This window comes from Gymnodraco acuticeps, unplaced genomic scaffold (genome assembly GCF_902827175.1).
Source record: "Gymnodraco acuticeps unplaced genomic scaffold, fGymAcu1.1, whole genome shotgun sequence".
Classification (NCBI taxonomy): Eukaryota; Metazoa; Chordata; class Actinopteri; order Perciformes; family Bathydraconidae; genus Gymnodraco; species Gymnodraco acuticeps.
In genome coordinates, this window is record NW_022990558.1 from 2706622 (window position 1) to 2730969 (window position 24348).

The 24348-nt window shown below is 41.0% G+C and overlaps 1 protein-coding gene across 1 annotated transcript; it reads left to right on the top strand.

Moving 5' to 3' along the window:
• The first annotated feature begins 1362 nt into the window (after positions 1-1362).
• On the top strand, positions 1363-24020 carry hs3st3l (heparan sulfate (glucosamine) 3-O-sulfotransferase 3-like). The gene is made up of 3 exons (XM_034227591.1): positions 1363-2083; positions 17955-18184; positions 22430-24020. Exons 1-3 carry the CDS (start codon positions 1608-1610, stop codon positions 22816-22818), a joined length of 1095 nt encoding a protein of 364 aa, XP_034083482.1. The 5' UTR covers positions 1363-1607; the 3' UTR covers positions 22819-24020.
• The last annotated feature ends 328 nt before the right edge of the window (positions 24021-24348 follow it).

Genomic DNA, 24348 nt, shown 5'->3' on the forward strand with positions numbered 1-24348 from the left:
CTCTTCATGATGCTTTATCACATGAATTAGCAGAGGCGAGTGTGCTGTTGCTGTCTCCTGTTAGTGAGCTCTGAAATGTGGGTTTTATTATTGCAGAGTGTGGAGCTACGGATAATAACTCATAGGAGACTTATAAGTTCCCCCGTCCAGCTAAACGTGCACTTACACACATTCACAAATAAGCAAATACTTCACGTTCCATTTGGCTTACCCCTGTCATTATCCCACAGCAGATGTGACCCGTGCCATAAAACCCCTGCATTGTCCTGCACTGAGATCTGCCATCCATTTCAACAACAACATACATCTTTGTGTTATTTGTTTGTCCTCTACTTGTATCGAGACAGGAAACAACTTATCATCGGATATGATGGCGGATATATGGCTGCTTCCTACTAGCAACAGACAGTAGTATAAATAATTTGGAACATGTATTAGTTGCTATTGTATAGGCTAAAATAACACAGTTCAATATTTGTCTTGAGAAAGCGATTGTTATTTTCTCGCTTTCACACTTGCACGTTTAGGGTATACATTTTCTATATTATTAAACCCATCTATGTTACACCCATATTACACCGTTATCTCACCATTACACCCATATTTCACTCAAAGAACATACATATTTTTCAAACTTGGTGGATATATGATCTGGACCACTGGAATCATTGATTTGATTGTAAGATTTGGAGACATTTCTGCATGTTGGTTCACACAGACTATCCTCTGGGGTCAGGCTCAGCTATTGGCAGCTGCTCTACACAGTCTTATACGTCTGACCCCTAAGCCAATTATGTGATCAGTCTTAGCGTGCAAATTCTAAGCTCGGTGTGTGATAAACCCAGTTCCAAGTGGCACAAATAACCAATACTTCCTGTTCCTGGATCCACTCATCCAAGAGTGGGTGGGACTATATGAGCAATTACACGATATGGCACAAAAACACAGACTCCAAATCAATCATATTAGAGAAGAGTGATAATGGCACATATGAGATTTGGGGCATGGCCATCTTCTGCGTATGGATCCATCCAATCCCAGTTCACCCCAATAAATAATACTGAAATTATAGCGCCTCAGGCCATGACCCTCAGATCACAGGAACCTACAGAGAGAGAGAGAGAGAGAGAGAGAGAGAGAGAGAGAGAGAGAGAGAGAGAGAGAGAGAGAGAGAGAAGAGAGAGAGAGAGAGAGAGTAGAGAGAGAGAGAGTCTGAGAGAGAGAGAGAGAGAGAGAGAGAGAGAGAGAGAGAGAGAGAGAGAGAGAGAGAGAGAGAGAGAGATCCCATGACGCGAATCCCTGTGAGATGAGCCGTGGTGGAGAGGCGCACAGTAATCCCTTGGAGTTGAAACAGAGAGAAAGCTCCCGCAACAGCCCGGGTTGGACATTAGAGTTTGGATAGGTTGAGTGTTTGGAAAACTAGTTTGGATTTGCTCAGGCTGTTAAGTTTAGGGGGTTCAATGCGCTCCACATGACGCGCACCATGAAGGAGGAGGAGGGCAGCGGAGCGCACTCCAAGAATTAGCTCCGTGCAGCGTTAGAGTATGCAGAGATGTGAGCTGAACCTGTGGTAGAATGGCACCTCATCTCCCATGGATCTCTGAGGGATGGCAGCTTTTCACTACCACCATCACCATCACCATTACCCCTACTCGGACCTGCGGAGGCTCTTCCATCGGCTCTCCATCGCGTCCTCTCTGAGCATTCTCTGCTTCTCCCTGGTTTACCTCCTCACCGGCTGCTGCGAGTCGGAGCTGTCAGAAAACACTGACATCAAGACACCCACGCGCGAGTTCCTCGTGTCAGGATGGCAGTACGAGAGAAACGGAACCACTGTCGAGAGGGAGGTCACCACCGCGCTTGGCGAGGACGCGTTCAGCGGTCACCCCGGGCTGGAGGCGAACAGCTCGGGGAAGGAATGGACAGCTACTCGGAGGTTACCCCAGGCTCTGATCATAGGGGTTAAAAAGGGGGGCACGAGGGCTCTGCTGGAGTTTCTGCGGCTCCACCCGGACATCCGTGCTCTTGGGTCGGAACCGCACTTCTTTGATCGGCATTACGCACGGGGACTGGACTGGTACAGGTACGCATACATTACGCAAGGAATCATTTTCAGCAAAGTCATTACATCTACCATTAAGTGTCCACATTCTATTCCACTTAAGGTTATTTTAAGTCAAGGACATATTTATACAGCATTTCAATCAGTATTATTCTGGCCGAAATGCAGTGGCGGTTCAAGACCGATTCTACTGGGGGGCATTACATTACATTTTCATTTGGCTGACGCTTTTATCCAATGCAACTTGGACCAAACACCATGGTGGGGCCAGTTGTTTTATGAGAGGGGCTCATTTAATGAGGGAAAAAAGAGACAAAGACAGTGTTCAGCATTTTAACATTTTTAGTCAGTCAGCGGCATGCAGGCTTGGATTTTCGTCATTGAGGCCATTGAGGGAAACATTTGGATTTGGAGCTTACGAATAAATAACTTCACTTTCTGATAAGAAAAACACACGAATGACATGGAAAACAAATCACTTTTTTAATATCAATAATGTCAAACATTATAATATCATCATATAGGCCGTTGCGTCCGTATATACAATGAAATCTTCAAACTCTACTTTGAATAATTAGTGTTTGGTATTTTTTCCATTTACTACTTCTCCAATTCACAAATCCAAAATCAAATCTAAAAATCAAAAATTCTATTAATATGTAACAAATACATTCCATTTCAGAGCAGAAGGGTCAAACTCTGCACATACATCATTCAGCAGTGCACAGTGAAGCTCCAACAATCAACTGTATGAACAAGCAATACTTTGGAATGCAAAAGTGTGTGTGTGTGTGTGTGTGTGTGTGTGTGTGTGTGTGTGTGTGTGTGAGAGCGTCTCTTTAATCAACTCCTCACAGCTCCTAATATCTGTTCAAAAACTAGACAAAAGTTAAACATGTACAAACCACAGACTGTCTGTGTCATGGTGAATACAGTCGCTGCTTTAATTCTGTCTTTAGGACGATGTTGTGAGTTTGGACGGACGGAGCAGATACAGGTTAGTTTAGCCTGATCTGATCGAACGGAGATCGCTCCATTCAGAGAACACGTATTTTAAAATATTTTCGCCTGCCGTCTTGTCTGCACACTTGTCAAAGCATAGTTTTTACTAACCGTTATCAGTATTTAGTTACTTTGGCATCATTTTGAAACGTGTATTACAATTAAATCACGGTAAAATAGGTTAATTTTGTCGTAGGCTAGCTGGTTTCCACCACAGTATTTACATGGATATAAGCCCCGCCCCCTCTCCAGCTCGTCCTGTTTGAATGACAGGAGTAAACACAGCTGACAGCCGCGGTGAAACTATTGAGAATATTCGCATCGCGTCCGTTGTGAACGCAGCATAATGCAGTTCAGAAATCACTGTTCTGACGCTTTTAAAGCAACTTCGAGATTTTAACAGTATCAGGGGCACGCAGGCCATGGTGGCCGTAGGACCTACAATTATTTTCGGGGCTTCACGGCCAGACCGAGGGGCAATGACAGCATGGCCGTCATGGCCGCCGGTGAAAATCCTACCCTGGTCAGCGGACAAATAAACAGTTTTCTAACATAAATTGTTTCAGTAGTTACAATTGTATTACAGATAAACAAAATGCATTTCAGCTCACTTTGGCTAGTGACAGCACAACGCTACCTACAATTGTATTATCATTATAAATTCGTCTTTTGGAGGGGGGCAACAGGGGGGGTCAAAGTTCATTGTTACAGGGGCACTGGCCACCATTGGCTCCCCACTAGAACCGGCCATGCCGAAATGCTTGTTTCTTATAAAACAAATACTTAAGTCAGATATTAAGTTGAACAGACTTAAAATGAGTGACTAAATCTCCTTGTCATTTAAATTGATTATCACTGAGTCTGGATTTTTGCACAAGAACAAAGTGTTAAACCTTTGAAATCTAAGTCAGTGAGCCACAAACCTCCAGCTTCCTCTCGAATAAATGAATATTTGTCTTATTTGCATACCATAACACGGCTATTCCACAAAGGGTTTAGATGACAGTCAAATAAACTGCCATCTGGCTGGCAATCTGTGCATGTGTGCATGCGTGTGCTTGCTGTTTGTGTACAGTAGGAAGAGAGCGAGAGAGGCCTTGGAGGATGAGTTCTCACAGAGCAGAGAGTAATCATCTCTGGAGCCGGAGCCAGATGTTACTGTTGCCATGTGGCTTTGTTCTCAGCCTATTCCCTGAAAACGTGTGAGTTCTCAGAGCACATGAGGGAGATTCTGAGGAAGCAGATTGGAGTCACTCAAACTGTATGAGGATAATTTGGTAAAAGAAAGGAGATGAAACTCCAGCATAGCATTGGCTTCGTTTGGCTTTATCTAATTGGGCATAGTGAAACTGTATGAAAGCATACGATAAGTTAATACTTAGTTGTCATATAAGTTCTGACATTGTTCTTGCATCCCAGTAGCTCCATTTGTAACATTAAGTAAGACAAATATTAAGATAAGATTCCAATAAACAGATATTTAACAAAAAACTTCAACCACTGAAGAGAACATGTTCAAGACGCCTCCAAATATGCAAGATAAAAAAATACATCCACATTTGTACAGGTTTCAAGTCTCTCAAACAGCTTGGGGATGATTAAGGGGAAATTAAGGAAAAGGAACGGACCAAGGATCTGAGATACGGACTTCGTTTTGGTTTATCTAATTGGATTTAGTGAAACTGCATGAACCCCAAACAGCTCCAAGTATACTGGATTAAAAATGTGTCCAAATCTGGACCGTGTTCAAGTCACTCAAACTGCTTCGGGATATTTGGTGAAGTAAACAAAAGGAAAAGGACCTAGTACTTCAGATATCTGGGCTTCGTTGTGCTTTTTGGTCATAGTGAAACTGCAGGAACCTATAGACCCACAAACAGCTTCAAATATGGAAGATTAAAAGGCATCCAAATCTGGACTGTGTTTAAGTCACTCAAACTTGCTTGGGGATGATTTGCTAAACTATAGACAGGAAATAGACCACAGATCTCACATATATGGGTTTCGTGTGACTTTATCCTATTTAGCATTGTGAAACTACATTAACCTATAGACCCATAAATGGCTCCAAATATGCCCGATTAAAAATTCATCCAAATCTGGATTGTGTGGCGTGCTGTTAACCAGCTTACACTTTATTTCTGAGGCTAAATGGTGGCATTGGCACAGCTCTGTGAGCCTCTTTGGCATGTCAGCAACAATTTAACCTATAACAGAGATGGAGCCAAAGGATACACTTCCACCCAGGATGGTGTTTTTCATTGATGTGACCACGCACACAGATAATAAAAAACCCACCACCATGTCAAAGCAGAGTCAAAATATGAAGGTCCTAGAAAAGCCTCTGTAGATTATCCTGTCTGCCAGCATGCACAGCTTGTCTGTCTGTGTGTGTGTGTGTGTGTTTGTGTGTCACACCAGGTGAAGTGACTGTGATACGGGATTGTCACGTCTTCTGCTCGGCCAGATGGGACTCGCTGTGGAGCCACTTGCCATCACTGTCAGCTCTGTCAATTGACCTCTGACTCCGGGTCACTTTAGGCTGCAGTTAATGATGTGTTCACACCACTTCATGACAAACAGCACACACCCCGAGTACACACACTGACAAAGGAAATGTGTCTTTGTTTTGGTTGCTCAAACAGAAATAAATACAAAAAGGTGGAAAATGACTTTAAAACTAACACGAGTGCATAAATTATAACCGTATTTTTTTGTATTTTACGGGATAACTTATTAAAACCTTTGTCTATTATAGTAAAACCTCTTTCTATTATACAGTAGTAAGAAAAATGTTGTTTGTATGATACAAATGTTTATACCAAAGTTATTGCTCACACGCACACGCACACACACACACACACACACATACACACACACACGCACACACACACACACACACACACACACACACACACACACACACACACACACACACACACACACACACACACACACACACACACACACACACACACACACACACACACACACACACACACACACACACACACACACACACACACACACATTCAACTATGACTAGTCAGATAGAAAATCCTAATTTAGGATAATTGAAGGGTCTTGCTACCTCAGGCCACCCCCTGGACACACCCCTGTAGCTGAGCCAGCCCTAATGCTATTGTGCTAACCTGCTAGCATTGCGTTTATTGCTCACTGACCACTAATTGCTCTGTAAGTCTGCCTTCACATGATAAGAGTCCAAGCTCAATGTGAGGTAGTGCGTAGAGCCTTGCAATGACATATAGTGAGTTTATTTTCTAACCTCCCCTGCTTGCTTGTTCTTCTTCACACAGCTGATATCTCATTGGTTGTGATTTGAAAGGTCACTTAAGGGCAATCATGGTCAAAGTTGTGATAATTTGAACTTTGAGGGCTGCTGTCTTCTGAGTAAAACAGCCAGCACTGAGACGTGTTAACGTTGGTCAAGTGAAGGCAGATTCAGTGTGGGTGTGTTAATTTTACACAATGTTGTTTTGTGAGTTATAAAAAAAGGTAAATGCTAGGGCCTCATTATTATGTGTATTTTTATTTGTGACAGACCCACTTAAAGACATTGGGGGACCGTTCTGTAATAAGTTTTTATATTTTATATTCACCTTACCATGAAAAATCTATTTTTTAATGAAGGTTAGCTTGCTACAACTTTGTATTTAGTTTATTTCTTATTATCATAAATGTTACAGCTGAAGGTTTTTGCTCTGATCAAGCACTTAATCTCTCAAGGTTAAATATCGGAAAGAATACAAAAAAGTAAAATGCAAACTAACTTTACCATGATTTCCCCTTAACTTAAAAGCGTTGCAAACATTAATCAAACGTTGATGTCTTTTTAGCTGATTAACATAAATAGACAAGTTAGAAAAGTAATAAGTATTTTGAGGTTTTAGAAGCTAATCAGGACTTGCAAAAACTGTAAAACTGTTTGCAGTGGACAGTTGTGGTCATCATTGTACAGTTTGCTTTTGTTTTCTCTTCCAAATAAATGTAGCTAAACTGTTTACCTTTTAGTCCAGATGTTAGCAGTTCACTTTTAAATCCAATCTCCATATTATTTGTATCCCAAACATTTAAAAATAAGGCCAAGACTGTAATAAACCAGTTATCCTTTAAGAAAATAGTGCACTTTGATATCACACAGCAAAAGCAGGGTCAACTGTAGTGTAACCAGCAAACATTACATTTCTGTGTGTGTTCCTCAGAATCACTCTCTCTTAAAAACATTTGGCTTCACCGGCGCCATTTAGATCTGAGCCCCTGACAAAGATCCACTAATGGCGTTTGGAGCGGAGATTGAATCTGGAGGAGCGCTGTGATGAGCCTGAGATGGACTGGAAGTTTCCTCCTCACTGTGTTGTCTGGGATCGATAGCTCTATCTCCTCGCTCTGACCTTGGGTTGACTCCAGCATTAGAGTGGTTAGCGTTGGTCAGCGCGGCTTCTGTTACAATTAGCAGGAAGCTTTATTCTACATTGGCATAATCCCTCTGCATAGGCACACAGGGGTCAGGTTACACACTCTCACTCTGTAGCTCTGGAGAAATCCATTAAAATTGCTCAGCTGGAAATTCGCATTTCACTCGTGATTCTTTCTCTCTGAAAGAGGGTATGACAGGTGCCTGGTGAAAAAAGAGAGGATAAAATAGAATAAGTGGGGTATGGTTGGAGGTTTAAGCGTGAAGTCAGTGTTACCGCAACCTCACACATCTCCGCTGACCTTTGCTTCAACCCCAGGGACTGTCATCAGAGCTGCGTGTGTGTTAGCGTGTGTGTTTGTGTCTTCAGGTTCTGTCACAAGACTATTCTATCCTGCAGACAGTGTGGCAGCTTGTATTTTGTTCTTAAAGTAAAGCCAGATTCATCAATAAATTATTGACTGTGAGTTACTGGCACAGCTTTAACATGATAGGCTGCATTGCCAGTGTTTCCAAGAAGAGACGAAAAATCATATATATCATGTATCATATACTGTAGCACACTTTCAAACACAGCAGTCAAGACCTGTATTTGTGTCTTTCAACAAGTCCTCAACCAAGTTCATAACTCGACATGATTAGATTTGTACAGTAAAGTAATCAAATGCAGCTTTAAGCGGATAACCATGAATGTTTTGGGCTGTAACTACAACTATCGTGTGTTAATGCTAAAGGTAATTATTTGTAAGCTTGTCAAAGAAACATTAGCTTTTGTCTTTGTCAAGTTTAAATTTGAAATTATTCAGATCTTAATGAAGTTGTTGTTTGTTGTCCTGTCTGAAATCTTTAAAGGTCATAAGAGATTCATTTCAGCCTCCTGCTTTCGTTGTGAGAGATCCCGGGTTCAAATCCCGGACTTGTCCCTCGTTTGTCATGACTCCAAAGAATGGGAGATAGACGGGTTATATCACAAAGGTGGGCAATTTATTAGGAAAAACGAAATGACTTTAAACGTTATGTTGTCAGGGGTTAGCCATATCCAGTGGTATAAAAAGGATTCAGATCCTTACTTAAGGTCTGGGGTTGGCTGTGGCTCAGGGGGTTGAGCGGTAGTCGACTAATCGGTTCGATCACTGGCCTCTGCTATCTATATGTCGAAATGATGCGGAACTCTTTTAATTTTTCTAGATTTGTACACAGAAGTAGACAAAAGCAGCTTGTGATTTCTATACGATTACCACCAATTTGACCAACTTAAACAACAATCAGCTGATGATGGTAACGCTAAAGTCGTTGCTGCTATATTGTACTGCCATATGGTAAATAATTGAATATGCCTCTCTTGTTCTTTTGCACTTTTTGTTTTTGCTATGTTTGTAAAATGTTTTATGTGAGGGACTGCGGATGGAAATTAGCTCAAAGCTAAATCTGGCACTGTTACGCTTGACACATTTTTAATGTTTTAAGTGTTCATCACTGTGCATTGTCCCTGCCAAATCAAGATTAAAAAACAAACAAAAAAAACAGCTTTTATATGATGTGTATATTATTAAGCTCACTGAGATGCCTCCCTTGTTTGGCAGCCTGTAAATGGGTGAAAGCTTTTGTTGTAAAGTGCAGTGAGTCATTATGGAATAAGATGTTTTTCGGCCTTGTGATGACGCATTTTCCAGCTGTCTTTTTTTCTAGAGGCTTCTTAAATTTACCAATTAACTTGAGAAGTTTGACCATTTTCTAACCCAAAAAAGTAACACTTCATCATTCAGTTTATCACATTCACAATTCACCAAATTTGAGGACGCATGCTTGGTTTTCACTGGAATGAAAACTGTAATTTGAAAAGTAACTAAAGCTGTCAGATATAGTGGAGTATAGTGGAAAGATCACAATTTCCCTTAAGATGTTTTGAAGTATAAAGTTGCTCTAAATTCAAATTGGTGCCGCCGCTCATTAGGGTTAGGGTTGGGGTGGGGCTTAACATTTTGTATCTTGTCTGTGTTGTTTAAGTTGTTCTAATGGTCCAACTTTTCCTTTTCCTTTTAGAACCAATTATAAAAAGTATTTTAATGAAGGCACAGACGGGATTTTATTAAACTGCCGTACTGCCTTGAGCTTTATCTATAGTTTGGGTGTTTTGTATGCTATCAAATAGTATTTTCTTCTAAAGACATCCCAAATGAGTTCCATGATCCCTCCTTGAGGCCTGAGTTGGATACAATTCATTTGTAAACGTAACACTCAAGGGCCAAAAGAGTCCATATTTTCAGCGTCTGTTCTGATGGGACAAATTAATTTGCAATTCATGTTGAACTCATTAGGGTCGCTTTTAGATTCGTACCCATACATTGGTGGCTTTGTCCAGCCATGACACGGCACATGGTGCTACTTGTGTTTTGGACAATGGATTTAATTTCCATACAAGTCACAGAACAATGGCTGCCATAACATTTGACGTTCAGCAGCTTTCATGAGGTAGGAATTAAGAGCAAACATAAATAGGGAGATTTATGATGAATCAGATTTATTCATCTGCTTGAGGTGCAATTTTTTCAATCATTTACACTATATAACATTATTGTGAATTGTGAACAAATTTGTTTTCTTGGATGAGTTTTGTTTGTTGTGTGTGAGGTTCAGGTGTGGTCCGTCCTCTCCTGTACTGTACTGGAGGTGATCACCATAAGGCCCAGACGTGTGGGGTGATCTGGCCCTCATTAAGGCCCTCCCCTGGGGTTTGTGAAGCAGAGTCAGGGGGGGTCGGGGGCCCAACTATGATGGATGTCTCCTGGAAGTGAACAGGGCACGGCCACAATAGACCGACCCCTTAATGGTCCCCCAAAACGAGGAAATGGATGTGCGGTCCTCCAATATCAAACACAATAACACACTCATGCATAGAGACTCACAAAAACCCACCCAAATCCAATATATGACTCACACAAAGGTAGTCAGGTGTGTATAATGAATGCAGTCCGCTCTGATTGGTTATTGTTTCTTCCTCAGATCAAACATCAAAGATAAGACACCAGATTTTATATATTTGATGTAGCACACCCTAAAATCTCTTCCTGCTGTAACCGAGATGAACACACACACGCACGCACGCACGCACGCCCGCACGCACGCACACACACACACACACACACACACACACACACACACACCACACACACACACACACACACACACACACACACACACACACACACACACACACACACACACACACACACACACACACACACACACACACACACACACACACACACACACACACACAACCCATCACATATCACAGCAGCATACTACTGATGGGACTCCAGAGGGTCCTGGCTCCCCCAGTCCCCACCTGCCACTCTCTGTCCCAGCTGAGGCCCCTCGCGGCATTACCATTCTCACTCCATCCCCATACATTTACACCAACACCTTCACACGCCCCATTATACCGCTCTCATCTCAATGCTTACAATCCCCACTGTACACAGTTACCCTAAACCCCTGCAGGATCAATGGCCAGTTGCCCTGTCTGGCCCAAGGTTATTCACTAGGGAAGAAGCCTGGAAATTGGGAAATGGACGACAAAAAAGGGGGGTCCCAAAGGTAAAGGGCTTATGATAAGCTGCTGGATAATCCCTGTGTTTATCATAGGGGAGGTTTGATCTCACACTCAATAGGAAGTGTTAGGATGTTATGCTAAAACAGGGCTTTCAAACTGCCAATTAATTGAGCTATCCTTTTTTCGGGGGATTTCTTCTAAAACACATGGTGTCACCAGACGGTTCCATTCACCTGCCAGTGATGGGCTCTAGTGATTGGGAGTATGCAACCCCCCACCCTCACCCAGTCCCACCCTCCCCTCACTGTGCAGGCATACAGGCCAACCAATAGTCACTAGTGTGGTACGATGGCTTTGCATCCATGGCCTATGAGTTATGCTTCCCAGAATTGGCCCCCCAGGCAAGCAAATGGACAACCAAAATATTGAGTATATAAAAAGGAAAATTATATTTTATTATATTTTATTATATAATTATATATAAATATATATTATACTGTGGCTCAGTGGATAGTTTGCTGTACTTTGAATCAGTGGATAGCAAGTTCGAGTCCCACTGCAGTCAGCATGTCGTTGTGTCCCTGGGCAAGACACTTGCTCCTGTGGGGATTGTACACAGTACTGAATGTAAGTAAGCTTTGGATAAAAGCGACTAACAAATGACATGTAATGTAATGTAATATTAGCTGTTTGAGAAAAGCAAGCATAATGGTAGATTACATTGGGGTTGACCAATCAAGTCCAATTTCATTTCAGAATCTGTGGTTAGCATAACATCTCCTACAACAATCAGCACTGGTTACTTTGAATTGGTTTGATTTGTAGTGCTCTAGAGCAGTGGTTCCCAAACTTTTTGTGCCCAAGGCACACCAAAGGACAAGTAAAAATCTCAAGGCACACCTATTGTGCAAAATAGCCCTTATAACACGTGTTATCACTCATATCATGTAAAATATCTGTAAATGTGCATAATTATTTACTAATGCCAAATAAAATGTGACAAAGACAACTATATTACTCATGAAATATTTATTAACGAAATATTTCAGAAATTAATTTGAAACTTTATCAAATTAGTTTTCATCAAAGCAGCAACACACTCATTTAAACCAGACAGGTCACAACATTAACATTTCAGCAATCAGCATTGAAACATGTGCTATTGTAAATATTTTTGCCGATTTACAAATGAGTGAGATACATGTGCCTGTCGGGGCGCGCAGAATTTTTGTATCATTGGTGGCACTGAGGAGAGGGCCACTCGCAAGTCCTGTTCAACAGAGAGCCGTGAGTCCCGTGACCTCCTGTTGTTCTTCATGTAAATCAGAGTAGAGAACGCCAACTCCAGAGATGGGGTCGTTACTATTTTGTTTTAATATATTACATATTACTTAAAAAAAAAGTAATATATTACAATACTTCGTTACTATCTACATAAAGTAACTCGTTACTTTACTCGCCGAGCACGTACGAACTTGCGCATGCCTGAGTGGCAATAACTTTCCTTACCAGCAGGCGGCGGTAGTGTGTATTTGTCATTCAAAACAGGCAACAACCGGAAGACAGAGAAGAAGAACAGACGACGTGATATAAACAAACAACAAATAGCTGTGCGGTAGCTTCACCTTAGCATGTGTTCTTTGCAGGTGTGTGTTGAGGTTTGACATGGTGTTTCCAGCAGTGGATAACAGCTTCTGGCCTGGACACAGTTTGCACCTCACCGTCACATTCCTGTCTATTCTTCGGACGAACTCAAAATAATGGGCATCGAAAGTTATCGCTGACTCAGCCATGTTTATGCAGCACTGCACGTGGAGATGTGGACGCGCAAGTCGCGCAGATTACGTACATATAAACCTACAAAGTACTGATATTATAGTAAATAAAAAAATTATTATTTGTGTGTAGTTGTATATTGCAATAATAACGTATGGTTGTCACAAAATCCCACGGCACACCCGGACTTGACTCACGGCACACCGTTTGGGAACCACTGCTCTAGAGACTAAATGGAGCCAACATATGGCTACTCGTGTCATTACAACACAGTGCAGAGTAAAGTGCCAGGATTTTGATTAATGTTCAATTTGAAAGAGTTATTAAACACAATGACAGCAACATATGAGTGGTTGGTTTGCCAGAAGCCACACTGGACAATCAGATGCCAGCTCTCCAGTCTGAATTGAACCACAACATTGATAGAAATAAAAGGTTCTCAGGTACTCAGGTCAATTATTCTATTTTTTAACAAATTTAGATTCACATTTAAATTGCCAATGACCCATCAAACCAAAAACAATCAGCCCTACTGCACGATTAACACATACATATTACACTCTTCAAATCTAACCCTTTTACACTGTTATTTAGGACATATGTGACGTGTTCTATCGAATTCAGTCGCATTGACCCAAAGACACATTTTGAGTTGTATACACTGTTGGAAAGAGCAGATTCCTAGCTTTCTAATGATATCAGGATTGTTTTTGTACTCCAAATATTAAGCAAAATATGTCACATTATATAATGACTGTCACCGAGTCATCATTTTGAGAAAAAGGCCTTCAAAGTTTCCTCTTCTCTGGAATCCATCGATCTGATTGATTATTAGCGGCTGATAAATGATCAAAGTGGTAGGCCTACGGAGGGAAGATATTTTGGTTTGGATTACTGGTCTGGGGGAAGCTCGCGAGTGTGTATGTATACGTGTGTGTGTTTGTGTATTTTTGTGTTTGTGTGTATTGTGTTTGTTTCCCGGGGAAAACCCTCACGAGAAACACGGGCTGTTGTTATGCCTGCTGTGACGTCAAGTTACTCCGTTCTCCGCTTGTAATTATGCCGAAGCTTCAAAGCTGTATTTATCATCTGAATTTGCCGAAACAAGTTTAATATTCTGAAAGCCAAGACTTTGTTTATTTGAAACCAGATGAAAACAAACTGTAACGGACCCTTGGTGTCTGGAGGGAATACAGGGATTTTAGGCCATTATGCACAGAAACCTATTTAACTCTGCAGGGAAGGGAAAGTGAAAGTAGTCCCAGTATCACAACATTTTCTTTGCCTAAGTAGGATGAAGACATATCTTTTAATGACTGATTTTAAATGCCATTTTCTTAATCTCTTTCATTTTTTGTAAAGCACTTTGAATTGCCTTGTGTTGAAAAGTGCTATATAAATAAACTTGCCTTGCCTTGCCTTGCCTTGCCTTGCCTTGCCTTGCCTTTAGATACAAAAACATTGTCTGTCAATTAGTCTGTCTTTGCAGAGCTCATAATAAAGCATATTTATAAAATATGTTTTATTTGGAGGGTGCTCTTAGGGGCAGTAATTAGCTCTCTGTGTTCAGGTAATGGCATGGGGCTCTTGGCTCTGAGGCTGAGACAGATTGCTAATGGAGGCGCGCTTGTATCTCCTCCCATCATTCCTTCATCCCCCCCCTCTTTCATTTAAAACACTCTGTGACACACAGCTTTTAAAGGGTCTGGTACAAATCCACCACACCCACCTTTTATTAATGTCTTCAGAGTGTTTGTTTGTATAATTTATATATTTTTAAGTGTTCTATTTATAAATATGTTTTTGAGAGGTGTGTCCATTGGGATACAAGAAGCATGATAGCAAATGCCTGCCTAATGACATTTGTGTGTGTGTGTGTGTGTGTGTGTGTGTGTGTGTGTGTGTGTGTGTGTGTGTGTGTGTGGCAGACTGTGCGGCTCCTCCCGCTCAGTTTATTGGAGTTTAAAGGGAAGACTTCAGACTAAGTGGCAGTAAGCGCTGCCTCAAACCGATCAGATCTACTCAAATCACTGTATGTGTGTGTGTGTGTGTGTGTGTGTGTGTGTGTGCGCGTGTGTGTGTGTGTAGGTGTGTGTGTGTGCGTGTGTGTGTAGGTGTGTGTGTGTGTGCGTGTGTGTGTAGGTGTGTGTGTGTGTCAGATTCATTAAAGTGGGGCTGCGTGGAGGGGTGGATGTATTGACAGGAGGTCGTGTTGCAGCAGCATTTGAAACCTGAGTGGATACCAGAGGACAGTCAGAGCATCCTGTCCTCCCTGTGTCCCCTCTGCTCTCTTTTTGTCCGTTGTTTTTTCTTTTAATAATGTCTCATTTACAACTCCATGGGAAACATTTTGATTTGCTGTTTTAGTTTGTGATACACCCCAAACATTTGAGAATACCTTAAAAAACAAGGGTACCTCATTGCTTGTGTATTATTAGGAGAGAGATAACCAACATATTTCTTATTCAAGACGGTCGTAGAAACAGTCAACTTATGGAACTGAAGAGCATCAAAAATGATAAACCCACAGATAACCACCTCCTGCCTCAGCCGTTTTGCAGTGTAATATATATTATAGTATTTTAGTGCCTTTCAGCATTTTGTTTTCTGATCCACAACTTAACTATTTTGGTTGAGTCTCATTGCTTTCATTAAAACAGTTCTTTAGCTGCCCGGAAAAAACACAGATGACTTAGGGACTTAATGATCATTTTTAGATGAATCCTTTGCTTACATATCATTCCATTGCAAGCACATACTGTAGGGGAACAAATACATAAAAAAAACAACATCAAATCAATACATGTTTTTTTAAAGTGTTGTTTGACAAATGCAATATTATGGACATTTATTATGCATATTCTGACTTTGGGTTATGTTAGTTTCAACATTTTATATTGGTTTATTTAAAAAAAACATTGATTCAAGAACAAATTCTTGTAAAAAAAAAAGGATTTTTGTCATTGGAGGTTTTTGGAGTTTAAATATTCTATTTATAAATCCATATTAGTTGAAAGTCTAAAGGTCCACAACAGACACTGACACTGCATGCATTAAAAAACCATGCACTATCTGTAATTGAAGAGATAAAACATGCACTGCTGTAAGCCTTTGAGCTCCATTTAAAGAGGTCTAAATGCTGATACAGAGCAGTTTGAAAGCGTACCGCGGAGGCTGAGTGTGTGTTCGGTCAGTCAGTCAGGTGTGTTAGCAGATGTCCAGAGTCCCCAGCCGCTCCTGTGGACCCTCTGGAGTCGTTTATCTCTAAATGAGTCCCATCTGCTGGGCTTCTGGGTGGAGAGAGGTGAGCGGGGCGTAGTTAAGGGAAGACTCCTGTGTGTGTTTGTGTAGCACGGCTGTCACCTGCGTGTGTGTGTGTGTGTGGTGTGTGTGTGTGTGTGTGTGTGTGTGTGTGTGTGTGTGTGTGTGTGGTGTGTGTGTGTGTGTGTGTGTGTGTGTGTGTGTGTGTGTGTGTGTGTGTGTGTGTGGGGATCACTGGAGATCACAGTCACTCTGTCTGAAAGAGTGTGATGTCTGTCAAAGTGACGAATGTGGGGTTGTATTATGGAGTGTGATCTCCGAAAGCACTTTAGAGGCATCATAGAGAATAACCCCACTTAGAGTAACATATGTATGCGCTATGCATCTTAACTTTTTGAACTTCTTTCCATCTAAATCAGTTATAAAGTGTCAGTTTTACAATTTATAAATGATACTTATTCACTTTCTTGGTGAGGCAAGAAAAGAATCACATAACTGTCCATCAGACTAAACATGGATGACAACAAGGTAATGGTTAGCATAATTGGTTTAGCATAATTTCTTGAAAGAAAGGAGAAACAGATGCCTTCATTTTGTTTTCCCATTACTCGATTCATCCATTATTTACGTTAGATGGGCTAACCATCTTCTCAGCTAACTGTTGGTAAGAAATCAGATGTTGGGAGACTTTGTTTTCCAAAACTATTCCACTTTTTAAACAGTATTACTAATTGTAAAAAGTATTTCATTGATGATTATGTTGCACTACATTCAAATGTTTCTATATTTTTGGTACAGCACTAGAGCACTGAACTGTCTTGGGATACATTGTGCTATGTAAATAAACTTGCCTTGCCTTGTCAAACTAAACTTAATTTTCAAATGTATATTTTGCTCTAAATGTGCGTTGGGTTGCACTGAAGTAAAAACTGCAAAAGTTTTTGTTTACTATCATTTTTGGAAATAAAAGTTGCTTTTATTAAACTTTATGATAAATTGGTTTTGCAAAACTTTTTAAAATGTGTATGTTGACGTCACGGTCATGCCCCGCCCACAAATCTAAGGCAACAGAGCACCATGGAATAGACCTCCAGTCCTCTTTCGAACACATTACACATGGATATACATTTTTTCACATTCAGGCAAACCACATTAGCAAGTTTAACCAACTCAAAACATGCACGTTCATCCCGCTCCTCAAAAGGCTTGGAAACTGTTGGTGTTTTAGATAATTAACTGATGTTAGAGTGTACACAGCTGTCAACGTCATGAATGTAGTTAAGCTATGGTGAATTACAGAGATGGCAAAAGTACACACATCCTTTTCTCAAGTAGAAGTACAGATACTCGTGTTTAAAAATACTAAAAGTAGAAGTACTGACTAAACTTCTTTACTCAAGTAAAAGTAAAGAAGTATGGGCTTTGAAATGGTTACGTCCCGTCTAGGGTAAGAGGAATGCAACATACACCAGAATGGAATTGGTAAAGTTACAAGGGTTTATTTGTACAACAAGTTAAACAAAAGGCAGGCAAAACGGCCGGGCACAAACAAAAGAGGCCAAAAGGGCGCAGGTTAAACTAAAGAACAAACACAAGGAGGACTCTAATAAAATAAGCATGTTCAAAATAGAGATAAGGATTTACAACAAAAAGAGACGGTAGGCAAACAAAGCTACCTGTGAGTACAACAACTCAACATAATGCTAACCATAGGTACACCAATAAAAGCACATCTTCCATCTAATTTTACCTCAAATCATTCATTTGTTTCAATCTTAACCAGATCAATACCATCTTCTGTCTTACTAATTCATATTTTGCTAGCAGTTTCTCTTTACAATATTTCCTTTCTGTGTTTTCAGAAGTATGATGCCCAAGGCCCTGGACGGTCAGATTGTGATGGAGAAAACGCCTCGTTACTTCGTCACCGTGGAAACGCCAGCACGAGTCCATGCCATGTCGAAGGATGTGAAGCTGATCGTGGTTGTCCGTGACCCCGTGACCAGAGCCATATCTGACTACACACAGATCATCTCCAAGACCCCCGACATCCCCCCCTTCGAGAGCCTGGCCTTCAAGAACCGCACTAACGGTATTGATCCCACTGTTTGGAGCATGAACTTCGTATGACATCACATCAAACAGACAAACATGGGGTCTTCCTGGCTATTGACCCTTGAGCTTTTTAGATGTATCACTCCGTTTGTTCCCTCTTAGTCTCTACAATGCTCTTCTGCAATTACTTAATGTGGGCAAGAACATCAAATACATAACACTGACCGGCAAACAATCCCAAGTGCAGGTTTAAAGAAAAGAAGCATGAGACAACTCAGCTTCATTAGACAACAGGCGTTTAACAAAACAGACTCAGGGAATGTGACAAGAAGCGAGTGCATACAAGGTTATATTTAGAACACACGAGGTCCAGTGTGGAGGAATCTATTAGCAGAAATAGAATATAATTTTAAAGACAATTTTTTAATCAGCTGAAACAAAAACACCTGTACATTAGCTTAGAGCAGGGATGGGCAACTTTGATGGTGGTGGGGGCCACATCATTGATGTACTGGCCTCCAGGGGGCCGCAGATTCACTTGGAACACACACACACAAAAATTCCATGTGTTGTATGTAATTATTAACAAATATACTAAGTCTGACATCTTCATTGACATTTTACAATCAAAGGGAACATCCCCCAAAAATGGGAACATCCTCTAATAAGCTCACTAAACAAATATCAGTTCACAGAAATGTTATTTCATTTTTACAAGTGGCATGTTTGTATTGAACAGGTTATTAAACAGTGGAATAAAACTATTTTAAACTATTGGAAAGCACAGAAAATGTGTGTGTATTGAGATTAACCATTAGATGACATACACATTAAGTCATGAACACTAACCCAGACATTAGTTGTCTAACTTGAACCTAAAACACTTGTAGCCAGTCTCTGCATTCCCCTTATTCCACAATAAGGGGAATGTCAACACAGACAGATGTCAGCCCGCACTCTGCTGTTCCTCAGCACCACTCCCCCTCCCTCCCGCTGAAATTATGAATGAAAAGCGTAGTAATCATAGATAACACGGCAGGGTCCGTGACCAGGGCCGTATCCAGGATTTCCTAAATACCGAGGTCCAAATATGTTAGGGGGGTTCGGGGGATACCCCCCGTGATTTTGGGGATTTTCATGATCTACTTAGGTGCTTTTTAAGTCCTGTGGAGGGTCACACATTGGATAATATATTGATTTCAAACCATGTCAGTGGGCTGACAATGTCAGCATCAATTATTTTTGAAAGTGTAATGCATAAGAATCAGTTGATTACTATTAATGATCTGGACACGCAGAAGAGGCTAAAATGATCACAAAACATTGTCAACATTCATTTTCCATGTCTCTCTCCTTTCCATAACCTGCCCCCTCTCTTCCATCTTCTTTAGTCTCTCTGTCTTCTTCCTGTTCATTACTCTATCTGTCCTCTACTCTTTCTCTTTGTTCAATCTCTCCCTCGTTGTTCACTTGTTGCTCCTCCTCACTTGTCGCTCCTGCCAGTGAATTAAAAGCAATTCAGACATTTAGTTCATTTCACTTGTTTGTTTGCATTCTTTTTAAAAAAATCTGTTTTGTTTGATTCTCAAAAGAGAACAAAGATGTAAGCAAATTGTGTTTTATACAATTGTATGTTATTATGACATCATAACTGCAATAGATGTATGTTGTTTTACAATTATGCCTATTGTCTATATTGTAAATGAAGACTATTGTTATAGATGTATAGATAGATAGATGTATAGATGGATAGATGGGGTTATTAAGCCTACATTATTTTTGTGTGACTGTACCTGCAGTTCCTCCCTGACTTCCATCACTTTCTCTCTCTCTCTCTTTCTCTCTGCCTGTCCTGTCTCTTCCTTACCAAAGCTGAGCTTCGACTGACGTAGTCTTTTCATTATATCTGAGTCAGTGTAAAAAGAAAACAACACAATGTTATATCTCCAATGTTTTACTCAAATTGAAATGAAAGAAAAGCATTACAACGTGTGTTAAAAAGTCATCCTTCTGACATTGGATGAATGTAATTAACTGTAGCTCTCTAACTAGTTTATTCACGCAATTTAAACCAAAGTATAGCCTAAAGCTGCAATATAAGTTAGTGTGCATGTTGTCGGACGTCCACTGACTAACGTAGAGCATTCACACAGGATCTGCTGGTCATATGATGTCCTGATGAGCAGAAACACAAGCAGCCCGCTAGACTCAGATCACTCCTTCGCTGCTCCGGTACAAGTCCGGTCTGCGGTGGTGTGTTGATACATGTCGTCTTCTTCTGTTTGCTTTAACCGAGGCTACGTACTTATGCAGCGCCCCCATCGTCAGTAAATGGAAGTACTACAAAGAACCCCGTTTAGTGCAATTATTTCACAAGTTTAGTTATACACAGCTCGAAAAAAATTACCGAGGTCCGGACCTCGGTGACCTCAATGGTGGATACGGCCATGTCCGTGACAGTTTGTTTTCATCTGATTTCAAATAAACAAAGTCTTGGTTTTAAGAATATTAAACTTGTTTCGCCAAATTCAGATGATAAAAATAACTTTTAAGCTTGTAAAGGCATAATTACAAGAGGCAACTTAACGTCACAGCAGGCATAACAACAGCCGGTGTTTCTTGTGAGGGTTTCCCCGGGAAACAAACACAATACACACAAATGCGTCACAGATTATTTCGCGGTATTTGAAATCATCTACGCAGCTCGCGACGTAACTAGGAGTCTAGTGGACGGTATCAGTACTACAAGTAAAAACATTTTATTTAATTTTTTATAATTTTTTTTATTAATTATGTTGTTTATAAATTAATCTGAGGGCCGCACAAAGAGGAGGTGGGGGCCGCATGCGGCCCGCGGGCCGCCATTTGCCCATCCCTGGCTTAGAGTGAGACCATCATATCTAGGCCTACATGGGAGCCAGCCCTCTTCCACAGAGTCTGTCGTTTTGCATCACTATGTTTGTACACTTGTCTGAATGGTGTTGCTCTTAAATTAGTGTTATAACGGTAATGATGGCTGCTCAAAGAGGCAAAGGTCCAGAAAGACACAACGGCGATACCATGATTTTGCACTTGCTGTGTGTTGTTATGTTACCGCAGTCTTGGAAAGGGAGAGGTGAGTGACAGGGTGTTCATTTGATTGAAATCCACAACCTTTTGGCAACATTTAGCAATCTATGATCTATCTGCCACTACATACAATTACATTTTCCTTTAAATCAAACAAACAATTACTTCTTGAAATCAGCTAAATCAACCATGCCAGCAGACTTGGATGTGTGGCAATAAAAGTGCAGCAGCAGTGAGAAATAGATGTGAGCTGCAGGAAGTGAGAGCAGATGGAGCAGCTTCAGAGCTGAAGCCCAGGTGAAGAGGATCAAGCTGACCAGCCTCCATGTCAGCCAAGTGCTGTGGAGGTCTGCCAGCACAGAGACCAGAGATGATCTCAGGTCTGAAATTATCAAACCTTATCAAACCTAAACTAAAATGTAGGGTTATAAATATTTGATATTAAATATACAAATATTTAAATACGAAACTATGGACTAGTGCAATATTCAAATCGGTACTGGTAATTGTAAGATATTTTAAAGGCAATATATCTTCACAATATCATTCTGAATTAAGTATTGTAGAGCTGCAAAAAAGTAAATGTAAATATTGTTTCACAAGTGATAATTCCCTCTAAAATCACAATTGCAATATCAGCCAAAATAAACACAATTGTTTTTGCAAATCGTGCAGCCCATTTCAGGTGAACTAACATATTTTGTAAAAACATGCCTGAATTCCTTCTCACCAATATGGCATTTTCTGGTTAGGGCTAGTGTCACATAAACCTACAAATCAGGATTTTCAACGAGCAATTGGAGCTTTGGGTAAGGAGCAATTGTAAGGTTTTATTGAATTTAAGGATTAATAATGCTGTAGTTGAAGGTATTTAAAGGACATTTTAAAACATGGTCCAATAACACCACCTGGTAGCATTTTGAATTGAAATATATAACTCGTGTTTCTTCGTTTGTTTTGGCCCTTATTGGAATAAAATGGGGCGTGATCCTAAATTTTACCTTTTGCGAAGTGTATGGAAAATCCCCAAGAAGTAGGGGAAAAGCTGGATATGTAATCTGGCAAATCCGGCTTTTCGAGGCCAAAACCCTAACCCTGTACTACTGTAGGCAAAAAGCTCATTAGTTAAATACAACATTTAGTAAGGGTTTGAGAGGATGGGGGAAATTATGATTTTGAATAAAGAGCCTTGGTGTCTCTGTCTTGTCTCCAGGTGAGATCGACTCTCTGTGGAGCCCGCTGTGGATCGGTCTGTATGCCCAGCACCTGGAGCGCTGGCTGGCCTGGTTCCCCAGGACCCAGATCCATCTGGTCAGCGGGGAGAGGCTCATCTCTGACCCGGCCGGGGAACTGGGCAAGGTCCAAGACTTTCTGGGTCTCCAGAGGATTGTCACAGACAAGCACTTCTACTTTAACAAAACCAAAGGCTTCCCCTGCCTGAAGAAGCCGGAGGGCAGCAGTAAACCTCACTGCCTGGGGAAGACTAAAGGGAGGATGCACGCCTCCATCGACCGGGAGGTGCTGCAGAGACTTAGGGAGTTCTACAAGCCCCACAACCAGCGCTTCTATCAGATGGCCGGTCAGGACTTTGGATGGCAGTGACCCATGATGGTTTGGAATCAAGAGGTGTGTTGGCTTTGGTTAGAAGCCTGAGCAATTTACGGAAACAGATGGAGTGCAAAAGATTCAGAGAACTAAACCACTTGAACCCTTTGACCAGCAGAGACTTCTCAGGGACTTTACTATGAAAGCCCTTTGTCAATGTACTCACCTCTATCAATCAATCAATCAATCCATCATCTTGTCCAAGTGTTTGAAAGACAGCAGTCATTTGTCTATGATAGATGTTCAGATGTTCTTTTGTGGAATTGAACAAAGTTTTTCCTTCGCAACTTTTTGGTTTGTTGAGCAGCATTGATACATGATAAACCGTCTCTTCGTTGACGTTGCAGTTGTGTTTCTATGAAGAGAGCGGTGTTGCCTGACCAGGCGGAAGAGCTACTTTTGGTGTTGCGCACCAATCTAACTGCGCTCAAAATTCTGATTATTTCGACTTTGACCCCGTTACTGCTGACCTTTCGACGCGCAACCAATCAGATTACAGCTGAATGAAGCGACGCAAGCTAGCAGGGGTTGTCACCATAGAAACAAATCTTAACTTAATTTATTTTCACAGCAATGCTCTGTGCCCAACCTCAGGGTGAGTGGGGAACAAATAGCGTTTCATGTCAATGCAGCTTTAGGCTACTTATTTCTATCCCAGGTGGTTAAAAAGACGTGTCTGTGCAAAGTTGGTCATGAAACATGGCTGCTGGTTACACCTGTAGAAAGTTGAATAGTGGAATACGCAGTGTAGTATTAGCGTATCTGGTTTGCAGTTTAACCCTGCATGAACAAGTTGGTAGTGGCACAATGATGCATTTTCACATTCCTGAATTTCCAACTTTCTTTTTCTCCTTTGTTTCCAGTCTTGTTTGTTAAGAAAAACAGGGCAGTCAATGCATACACTTTAAGTATAATACTCCAAGCATTTTTCCTAAAACGGGGGATGAATCTTTAATGTAGCGAGCAGCAGAGGGGTGAGAGAGAGTCTTCATAGGAGCTGTGACTGAGTGGTTTTGTATTCCTGAATAATGAATGTGATAGATGGATGCAGGGAGCGGGTGTAGATCACTTGCTTCCTCGCCTATTGGCACTTTTATGTGCTAGACTTAGAGTAGCATCCAACTGCAAACCCCCCACACTGTACCTTGAGTGTAATAAAGGGACCACTGGAGAACAACCACAACAAGAGCAGGTCCAACCACGAGGTCCTCCTGTATCTTCTCACTGTGTGACTGTGAGAAGCCTACAGGGTTGTCTGTTTTCAGTTTGCATGTATTTGCACTAGTTTGAAAGCATACTGATTAAATTATTTTCAAGCAAAAAAGGATCTACAATTTATTCATTGTGTTGATTTTTTTACATTTCCCATTTTTCTTATTGTTTGCCATCAAATGCTGTTGTTATAAGGTTTCATTGAGCTTTAATGAGTGGGGTATGGTTAATGCTAAATACAAACAATATTATAGTGTATTTGCTTTGCGAATGTAGAACTGCTTGATTTATAGATAATGACCTACAAACGGGTGG

Excerpts from the sequence above, each read along its gene's own strand:
- hs3st3l (XM_034227591.1), top strand. The coding sequence starts at position 1,608 with ATGGCAGCTTTTCACTACCACCATCACCATCACCATTACCCCTACTCG. Across the intron at positions 2,084-17,954 it reads CGGGGACTGGACTGGTACAG|AAGTATGATGCCCAAGGCCC; the intron begins GTACGCATACAT and ends CTGTGTTTTCAG. Across the intron at positions 18,185-22,429 it reads CTTCAAGAACCGCACTAACG|GTGAGATCGACTCTCTGTGG; the intron begins GTATTGATCCCA and ends TCTTGTCTCCAG.